General features: G+C 53.7%; 1 protein-coding gene across 9 annotated transcripts in view; it reads left to right on the forward strand.

Moving 5' to 3' along the window:
* Positions 1-9,947, forward strand: part of CORO2B (coronin 2B) — a 48,892-nt gene extending 38,945 nt beyond the window's left edge. For 8 of the 9 annotated variants that reach the window (XM_054077960.1, XM_054077956.1, XM_054077959.1 and 5 more), the window contains 9 exons: positions 65-181; positions 4,554-4,703; positions 5,034-5,198; positions 5,891-6,007; positions 6,110-6,214; positions 6,567-6,663; positions 7,160-7,272; positions 7,988-8,078; positions 8,192-9,947. In XM_054077960.1, the coding sequence (XP_053933935.1) occupies positions 65-181; positions 4,554-4,703; positions 5,034-5,198; positions 5,891-6,007; positions 6,110-6,214; positions 6,567-6,663; positions 7,160-7,272; positions 7,988-8,078; positions 8,192-8,424 (1,188 nt within the window). In that variant the 3' untranslated portion in view covers positions 8,425-9,947. The remainder of the gene's footprint in view (positions 1-64; positions 182-4,553; positions 4,704-5,033; positions 5,199-5,890; positions 6,008-6,109; positions 6,215-6,566; positions 6,664-7,159; positions 7,273-7,987; positions 8,079-8,191) is intronic. The other variant, XM_009567610.2, reaches the window with a different exon arrangement.
* Positions 9,948-10,312: the final 365 nt, after the last annotated feature.

Below are 10,312 nucleotides of genomic sequence, written 5' to 3' on the forward strand. Positions count from 1 at the left end.
ACTACATTTTGTTTTTTCCTCTTTACTTTTTTTTTTTTTTTTTTTGGCTTATTTTAAATTACAGACAGGCCGGATTGAACCAAACTACCCCAAAGTCTGTGGTCACCAAGGCAACGTGCTGGACATCAAGTGGAATCCCTTCATTGAGAACGTCATCGCGTCATGTTCTGAAGATGCCTCGGTGAGCTGGGATGCTTTGGGCTGGCACTCCCTGGTGGTTCGAAAGTGGCTGCAGTCAGGCAGCTCTGTGCACCCTCCTGCCTTTAATTTATATAAACAGAGGCGCTGTGGGTGGGTGATGGCTCAGCAGTCTCAGGAACAGAGATGTGCAGAGATTGATGCGGAGCAATAGGCAAATTGTGCCAATCTCTGGCTCCTGTGTCATCAGTGCAGGGGCTGTGGCTGATGCCCAGCTCCTCTGCTGTCCCTGCTGTCACTTATTGTCACAGCGCTGCTCTTTCTGCGTCCCTTGCTGCAGATAAGCTGTACAGCTGTGCACAACAAGGTCTTTTCTTTTCCTTTTCAAGTCCAACAGCAATGCTATTATTAATCCTTCTTGCTCTCAGGGAACGCAGGGACTGCGACTGCTCTCATGGCTGGATCCATCAAGTGGCAGTTTTGCAGGCTGGGGGATAATGAATCTGGTTATCTTTACGTAGCTGCTATTTGCATCCTCCTCTTTATTTATTTATTTCTTTATTTATTTATTTAAATTTTCTGGACACAAACAAGTCCATCCCAAAGAAAATACAGCTTTTGTACAAGGGAGAAGATCAGAAACCATTGCCCATTCTGCACGGCAGAAGCCGGTGTTCAGGGTGATCACGTTTTTAACCAGTTACAAATCCACCTCGCCTGATCGTCAGTGTTTCAGTGTATCATTGCCTCATGTCTCATCTCTGCTTCAGTTCAGTACATTGGCATTTTTTATTAGCTGAAAGCTTGTCAAGGAAGATGTTGAGTGGGGAAAAAAATGCAGATCATGGCCATGAATCATGGTGAGCTGTCTCCCACTTTAAATTATAACCTTTTCTCTGCAGTCGCTGGGAAACAGGAGGTGGTGGAAGGAGAGAGGGGAGTGGGAAGACTTCATGAGCCACAGTTAAACCTGGGAATTGAAGTTAATTGCCCCTGAGGCTGTCCGATGTGGAGGGGTCCTCCTGATGGGGATGAGTTGGAGGGGAGTGGCCCTGCAGCCAGGTGGGCGTATGGCTCCCAGTGCCACCCTACACCCGGGTGCTGCTTTGTGAGCAGGTCCTGCACCTTTAGGCTCTCTGTAATGAGGTTTAATGAGGTTCAAGCCACCAGTCTTTATCACAGAGAAAGGACGCTCAGGTCCTCACACAGTCCAAGCTGCAAAAACCAGAGTATTTGGATGAGATGATTGGTCACCTGGAGGCACCTTCGATCCCAGGTTGGGGACACCGCTGCCATGGAGGAACTGCCACATACACTGCTAGCCAGGTGATACAGCCGGCCAGTCCCACTCCAGACTCATATATTCCCTCCATCGTGCCCTGTGCGGAGAGGACAATGTGTGCAGACCTGTCCCTGGGAGAATGCTACAGATTAATCCTCTCCAAGTGGGAGATGAGGGTTTCACGGCTCGGCAGTGCCCACATTAACAGCTGCAGTTAGACACTGCCTTGCTGGACAAGCTCCTGCAGCCCACCCAGGTTATCACTCTGCTTGAAATCCCTCCTGGAACGTCTCCCTCGTCTCCCTCGCTATCAAGCCCATATCCACCCCTATCTCAGACAATAGTGTCTGTCCGCACCGAATGCTCTCCCCTGCAGCACCAAGACTGTTACTTCATTATTCATCCTTGCAGGACAATTAGCAGCAGGGCTGAGCCTGAAGTTCGTGGTCCCCATTGTGATGTTGCCGGTTGCTGGAATGCTGTGAAGGCTTTCTGGGAAGGAGATTTCATAGGGCAGGTTAAAACAAGAGGGAAGGGACTCGAGCGCAAGTCTTAGGAGAAGTGCCTGAGGGACCTGGGGTTGTTCAGCCTGGAGAAGAGGAGGGTGAGGGGAGACCTCATTGCTCTCTGCAGCCCCTGGAAAGGAGGTTGTAGTGAGGTGGGTGCTGGTCTCTTCTCCCAAGAGACAAGCAATAGGATGAGAGGACATGGCCTCAAGTTGCACCAGGGAAGGTTTAGATTGGATATTAGGGTAGATGTGGTGCTTCAGGACATGGTTTGGTAGGCACAGTGGATTTGGGCTGACAATTGGACTGGATGAGCTTAGAGGTCTTTTCCAACCTCAATGACTCTATGATTCTAAGATTAAAAGAGGAATTGCCCAGTCTCCATAGGTGTTTCAGGCTCCACGTTTCCCTTTCACCGAGGCTCTCTGTGCACTCAGGCACAGTGAGATGATGCGGCACATGGAGCGAGAGAGGGGGAATTTGCAGCACTGTGTGTTGTTCCATCTCTTTGTGGAAAGGGACATTTCAGGGAATATGTTATCAAGAAGTTTTCTTAGGATAGGTTGGGAGATGAAGCCTCCAGTTTCGCTTGCTGTGCCCCACCCTGGCTACTCTCCCTGGTGTCATGGAAGGAGGAGGGGGTGCTTCTAGGGTTATTCCTCAATTTATTTGATGAGAACTCTCCAAAAACATCATTTCCATCCCAAGAGAGGAGGAGGTTATGAACTGCAATGCTTGAGTTTTGGGTTAGCTCCAGCTGTGCCCGTACTGGCAGCGGAGCAGTGTCAGTACTGCAGCTGGTTCCAACACATCTATTTACAGGTCGTGGTGACCGTGGTAATGGGGAAGCCTGCCTGAAGTAGCCTGTCCCTGGCACTCACCCCCTTCTTTGGCAAGACACGAGGAATGATGCAACTCCGTTCGGAGCAGACCGCAGCGGGGATGCTGCGCTGCAGAGCTGCAGCGGTGCTTTCCAGCTGAGCACGGATGCGGGACACGTTTAATAACCCTCCTTTAGGCTCCTTGCACAGTGAAAAACAAGAGTTAGCTCCAGTTTGAGCAGACCCTGACGGTGCAGGGAGCCTGGGTGTTGCAGCTGAGTGCACGAAGCTTTCCCTGGGTGTCCCCCTGGGTTTGCCAGTGCACCTCTGAGCAGCAAACACGCAGCGGGCACCTCTCTGGCCCTCAGAGCTTGCTCTGAGCCCTCGTGGATGCAGATCATCACCAGAGCAAGGTTTGGTAACAGCCATTTCGTAACCTGCTGCTTTTGTAACCGGTTCCTTCAGGGTTGTGTTGCTTCTTCCTCGTGTTGTGCCTTGTTTGAAAACCGCTGATGCTTTCAGAATTGTCCCTCCGAGCCAAACTGATCTCTTAACCGCGTCTCTCTCGTAACACAGTTTCCTCTGCATGCCATGCAACGTGAAGAGCAGTGTCTCCCACCTCCAAATGTGCAGGTTCAGGCAGAAAGCTCATCCCTCCACCCACCCTTATGCAGGCTTTTCACTGCAATATTGCAGATGAATTTTTGCCCTCCCTCAGCTGTAGCCCAGCCCATGGCTGGATGGGGCGACCCTTGTGAGTGCGGTGACAGAGAGAGGAGTGACCAAAGGGGCAGGAGGATCAGTCCTCCCCAGGCAGCAGCATCCCAGACATTTCTTGTTCTGGAAAAGCTTCTTTCAACTTAGTGGTGCTCAGGGGGGCAGCACGACCCTGGCCACTGCATCTGTCCAAAGGCAAGCTCGTCTTTTGAGATGCTGGTGGAGGAAATGAAAGGGAACCTGCAGGGGAGTGTGCAGCGTTTGATACGGTTTGGTTTTTTTAATGGGTGTTACTTAAAGGTGTTGTGCCTGCCGCTGATATTAGAGCTTGGAAGGACGAGTGCTGACCACGGCAGCCTGCCATGAGGGGGAGATGAGAATGCAGAGCTCAGTTGTTTCATCTCTCACCTGAACCATGGGGATGCATATACACCACCAAATGCTGCCGGGTTTTGGGTGGCTGTGGGAAGCCGCAGGGCTAGCAGAAACCTGGGTCTTGCTGCATGGAGGGGTGCAGGGTGGTCGGGTACGAAGCAGACCAACGAGGGGTAGATAAAGGCGATGTGTCGTGTTGACTTTGTACTGGTGACCTGCTATGGCGTTTACAGTATCTATAATTGCTCTGATAGTGTTATCTGGATCTGTTTCATTGACAAGGAGGCACCATAGAAGCATTATTCGGGCCCGATGCATCGTCTCCTTTGTTCAGCAAGCACCTTCTCTGCTTTTCTAGCTTGTTTTTAACCCAGGTTCTCCCCCCTGGGTGGGTGACAGCTCCTGGCAAGGCCTATGGCAGCTGGGAGTCTCCCCTGGGAATGCTGCATTGGCTTCACTGGGTCCTTTTCCTCAGCACCTGCAGTCCAGGGATGAAACCACTGCCTTTCCCCCCACTGCTTGCTGCTCTGATGGGATGGACTCTCCGTGATCTTCCCTGCCCTTGCAGGGGACCCAATTGACTCCATTGAGGGGCAGGATGAGGCCGCTGGCATCGGGGCACTGCAGGGATTCAGAGGCTCAGAGCCCTCTGGGTGGGTGTCAGGGTCCTCCCAGGGCTCCCAGACCCATCCTGACACCTGCCCTGTCCCACAGGTGCGGATCTGGGAGATCCCTGAAGGCGGCCTGAAGAAGAACATGACGGAGGCTGTCCTGGAGCTGTACGGCCACAGCCGGCGCGTTGGCCTTGTCGAATGGCACCCCACCACCAATAACATCCTCTTCAGTGCCGGCTATGACTATAAGGTGAGCCCTGCTCTGCTCCTCGTGCTCAGCTGATGCCCAGGGATGCCCTTGCAAAGGCCTTCCCTGCTCGTGGCGTGGCTGGGAGTCACCTGCATGCAGCTAGGGCAGGATCCTCCTGGTCAGAGAAGACAACCCACCATGCCTACAGCAGACAGTACCTTCCCTCATGGAAGGGCAGCCTGGGAGGGGGGCTCCGTAGGCACCAAGGGGACAATTTCAGCCAGAATAGGAGATATTAAGATGCCCAAAGCAGATGTGGAGGTTGCAGGAGGGGTGAGGGGTGGTTCCTCAGTAGTAGAGACACTAAGGTAGCATCCCCTTTTCCTTCAGGTCCTCATCTGGAATTTGGACATTGGGGAACCAGTGAAGATGATTGATTGCCACACGGATGTTATCCTTTGCATGTCCTTCAACACCGACGGCAGCCTCCTGGCCACCACCTGCAAGGACAAGAAACTGCGGGTGGTGGAGCCACGCTCCGGCAGGGTCCTGCAGGTGCGGTGCTCGTGTTGAGGTGCTGCGTGCTGCATGGGATGAGGGAGTTAGAGATAAGATCTTGGGGAGGAATCCTCCTGAAATGAAATGTACATGCAAGGTACTGCATGTACTCATGATGTGATGTTTTTCATGTGTCAGGGGCTGCCACGGGGAGAGGCTGGTTGTTTAAATTAGATGGAGATGGTGGGGAAGGCTGGGCCTCATTCCAAGCTCAGGAGTTGGAGGCTTTTATTCTTCTATTAATTAAGGATTTGTGGAAAATAGTAGAAATCCAGGTGAGGTACAGGAAGTTCCAGAAAGAGCTACAGTCTGGAGGGAGGTGGTGATTTCTCAGTTAAAGTGCTATCTGATATTGCTGCTCTGATGGGGTGGACTGCCCCTGCTCTCCCCTGCCCTTGCAGGGCACCTGATCGAACTCAGGACATCCATGAAGATGCAGGATGAGGCCTCTGGCATGGGGCACTGAGGGAGGTGGGCATTTTGGTTTTCTGCAGGAGACAAGCGCTGAATCGTAGTACCTCCAGACTGGCTGCCACCTCACCAGCACTGAGGGGGCATTTTGGGATGAGGCAGGAGAGGTGCTGGGAGGGACCCACCAAGGAAGCAGCTTTCCTGGAGTGAGGGCTGGGCCTGGGGGCTGTGGCAGGGCAGGAGGGGCTGCCAGCGAGCATGCTACTCCTGTCTTGCAGGAGGCCAGCTGTAAGAACCACCGTGTCAACCGTGTGGTCTTCCTGGGCAGCACGAAGCGGCTGCTGACGACGGGGGTGTCACGCTGGAACACACGGCAGATCGCCCTCTGGGACCAGGTGGGTGCTGGGACCCCCACTCCATCCCCACCACTGTGACCCCCACTCAGCCACGAGCATTGGGACATCTCGCTGAAACAAGCACTTTTTCCTGTTGTGCAGGAAGACCTATCCATGCCCCTGATTGAAGAGGAGATCGACGGGCTCTCGGGTCTCCTCTTCCCTTTCTATGATGCTGACACTCACATGCTGTACTTGGCTGGCAAGGTACGGGCTGCAGTTTGAAGCCTGCAGCCGCAGGGGCTGCAGCATCTTCTGGGGAGGCGAAGGGGCAAACAGCAGAGGGGAGAAGAGCCGGATGGGGAACAGGGCCATGCAGAGCCCTGAGCAAAGTGTTACGCAGCTCTTTGGCCACGAAGTTCTGGTTTGGAGAGGTGCCTGCTGCTGTTTCATGAGTGAGCAGCATCCCACCAGGTGATGCATGGGGCCGCAGCATCCGCAGCCCATCTCCGCCCAGCATTTCCCAGGGGTAGAGTACTGGGGGTTGTTATCGTGGTCTGTAGTCAACCTCATGTTTGCCAAAGCAGTAAACCCTCCCTCTTCCCTGCGCTTGCTCCAGGGTGATGGCAACATCCGATACTATGAGATCGGCTCGGAAAAGCCCTATGTCAGTTATCTCATGGAATTTCGCTCCCCAGCCCCACAAAAAGGACTGGGTAAGGATGGCTGCGCTGCTGACCCTTTGCTCTGAACATGGTAAAGGTAGGGGATGGAAGGTGCTTGATTAAAAGCCATGTGTAAATGGGTTTGGAAGGCATTATGATGGCTCTGGAGCATAAATGCAGGGCTTGCGGGCCTGCAGGGCAGTGTTCGTTGCTGTGCTGCGGTGATGCAGCCAGGGTGGAGCTGGATCCTGGGCAGGCACACTCCCAGTGACACCCTTCCTCCTGTCCCTCAGGGATTTCAGCCAGTGATTCCTGTGCTTTGTCCTGAATAAAAGCAGCTTCTCCCTTTCCCAGTGTCCCGGAAAACACCCCTGGTGTAGCCCAGCTCTGTGTCCCAGGTCCCCAGGGTGATGGCAGGGATTAATTAAATCTCCTGATGGAGAATAAGGACCTTTTGGGGTTCTCTGTGCTGGGGAGGTGGATGGGTCTCAGCTGGCTGACTGGGGTTTGCAGCACCCAGGGGTTATTGTTTGCACCTCCTCCACAGGGGTGATGCCGAAGCATGGGCTGGATGTGTCAGCCTGTGAAGTCTTTCGATTCTACAAGCTCGTCACCCTCAAGGGGCTGATCGAACCCATCTCAATGATTGTGCCAAGGAGGGTGAGTCCCATGGGGCACAGGGACGGGCTGGCAGGGGCGAGTGGCACACGGGAGTATCTGAAGTGGGTCTAGTGTGATGGAGATGCCCTCCGCTTGCACAGCTTTGCCTCCAGTCCCACCACTGGGTCACTTTGCGCCAGTCTTAGACCTACCAGTTGCTACTCTTCCCGAGCGTGGGATTCTCAAGGGGTTTTACCCAAGGCTTAATGGGAATGTTTGTAGGAAATGTGTTCTGCATTGCTCCTGGCTTTGATGCGAGTGTTTTGTGCAAACTCAGCTTGGTCCATTGTGTCAGGAGGCCAAGGGCTTGTCTCACCTGAGGTTTGAGGGCTGTTTCTGCTAGGATATATCTCAGAGCTGGAGCAGGGTTGGGCGTTTGCCTTCGCAATGCTGTCTGCAGCTGGAAGCAAACCCAGGCACTGGCCAGGGCTGCATGGAGGAGCCAGTGCTGGGCTCTGCTGCAACTCAGTGGCTGCTGATCCTCCTCTGGCTGCCCTGCTTCGCTGCCGGCCAGCACTTCCCAGCTTCACTGTATGTGCCCTGAGCAGGCAGCGCTGGGTTTCTCATCCAACTCAATGGTGCCAACACCAATTTATTCCTTCCCTGGGTGGCTGCATTGCTGTGTGCCAATGGAGCGAGCACAGCCATCGCAATGCGTGGTTAAATTGTGAGTGGATTCACAGAGGTGGTTGCTTTCTCCCTCCTGTGTTTGTAGTCAGAAACGTACCAAGAGGACATTTACCCGATGACTCCGGGGACGGAGCCAGCCCTCACACCAGATGAATGGCTGAGCGGGATGAACAGAGGTAAAGCCCCTGGTGCTGTGCTGGGTGGGCAGCACAGTGCCCCAAAACCTGCTGGGCAGTTGGGAAGGGGCCACAGCCCCCCCTGACCCCATCCCATGCTCTGCCCTGCTCAGATCCCATCCTGATGTCGCTCAAGGAGGGCTCCAAGAAGACGTCCAAACTTGTCTTTAAGACACCGGCGAGGGAGAAGAAGAGTGTTGTTGTTAATGGCATTGACCTGCTGGAGAACGTGCCGCCGCGGACAGAGAATGAGGTAGGACAGCACAGCCCCAGACCAGGTGTGGAACTGGGGGTGGGAAGGAGGGAATGGTCACTGGCTACAGCCCAGGAAGCTACTGCTCTGTGAGTCTCTGCTTGTGTTCCCAAACTGAGGTCCCCAGGCCCCATGTTTCCCCATGACTTGAAGTATCCCACTCCGTGTTAACCACAGAGCACTCACGAGGAGCAGCATTAAGCTCCTAAATTTGTTTTTTTTTTTTTTAATTAAAATCCTTTTCTGGGAATAACATACAGAGGCACTGGGGAAACATCAGCATTTGGACCCAGAAAGAATTTGTTTCGCTAGAGCTGTGGTTGCAGGCTGCACATATAGGGTATCCCCAGGCTGCAAGGTGAGAGATTAAGTCCAAGCGAGCAGACAGCACGGCAGAGGAAATTGTGTTGCAAGAGCAGCAGAGCAACGAAACAGCCCCAGGGTGGCTCTGGGGGTTGGCAGAAGGGTGAAGCCCGTGGGTGAGCAGCCAGTGTGGTCCCTCCAGCTCTCTCCTTCCCTTCCAGCTCCTTCGGATGTTCTTCCGACAGCAGGACGAGATTCGGCGGCTGAAGGATGAGCTCTCGCAGAAAGACATAAGGATCCGACAGCTCCAGCTGGAGTTAAAGAATTTACGCAAAAGCCCGAAGAATAATTAACTTCCAGGGACATTTTCTAAATAAACTCTCTTTGTTTATACTCGCTCTTTAATTTTATTGTATCCACTTACACAGAATATGAGCCAGAAGTCAAGTGCCCACTCGCTAACTGGAAATTCTCCTCTTAGTCTTGTCTAGCACTAAAACTGCTATAACCAAAAGCTACTGCATGAGAGGTGGCTGGGGTGCCCACCTTGCCCCGGCGCTGGTCTTGGAGTCAGTAAAGGCACAGTGTCCTTTCCAGCAGGATTAACTGGCACAGGGAAGCCGAGGCGGCGGCAGCTCCTTAGGAAAGCGCGATGCTTCGTTGCTATTCATGTTTTTTCCTATGCAAAAATGTGACAGCGGGTACAGAACTGGAGCTGGGGTGCAGGAAGGGCTTCAGTCACAGAAGCTCGATGCCGGTGCTGCCAGGGATGGTGGCTGTGGCATGGCCGGGCTTCAGCAGGAGCAGCCTGAGGGTGAGAGCTGCTCCACTTGTATATGTGCATCCATACATCCACATCCTCCTTGAAAAAGAGAGGCTTGAGTTGAGTTTCCTGACCCGGGAGGGATTTTCACTCTCTCTGCAAAGAGGGGCTCACCCTCCTCCTTTCCACTGGGACACATGCCAGTGCCATGGGGAGGGGGGGAACGGTGCTGCCCCGAGGGATGGACGCAGTGGGTGCTGGAGCTCTGTGGGTGCTCGATTGTGTGTACAATCATGGTTTTTGTTGTGGATTAGGCCTGTGGCACAGGGAATGACACCAAATACTGCTGTTTTAACTATGTATATATATTTTCACCACATCAAGTGGCTGAACTGCCCAGCACCACCAGTGCAACCATTTCTCCTCTCCGTTAATTTACTTGTGCCCCGCATCCCTGCTTCCCCCTCTTTATGTTACATGTGCTGTCATTGCCTCTTATTTATGCTACCGCGGAATAGTGCTGAAATAAAATGTTTTCAAGATACCAGAAGCTTGCCCACTCCTTCCTTTCCTCGCTGAGGGGCTGTGCGGTGGCCTCCACCTGAGAGAGGGTGGTGGGACTCCAAGGGGCATGTTTGGGCTTGCATGACGGTGTCCGCTCGTGCTGCAGCTCTTCCCCTGGGCTGGGAGGTCCCTCAGGGTTGAGCGATGCTGGCCAGAGGCTTGGCTCGATGCTGTGGGATGGGGCTTGGGTGTGCGGCACGAGGAGCAGAAGCTCTGATGGTGCAGGGAAGGAGGTGCTGGGAACTGCCCTGGGTTGGGCTCCTCTGCAAGGGTGGTGGGTGAGCACCATGAGAGAGATGGAGGTTGTGGAGAGGAGGGAGCTGGCCTCTTCTCCCAAGTGACAGAGGACAG

Source organism: Cuculus canorus, chromosome 12 (assembly GCF_017976375.1).
Source record: "Cuculus canorus isolate bCucCan1 chromosome 12, bCucCan1.pri, whole genome shotgun sequence".
Classification (NCBI taxonomy): Eukaryota; Metazoa; Chordata; class Aves; order Cuculiformes; family Cuculidae; genus Cuculus; species Cuculus canorus.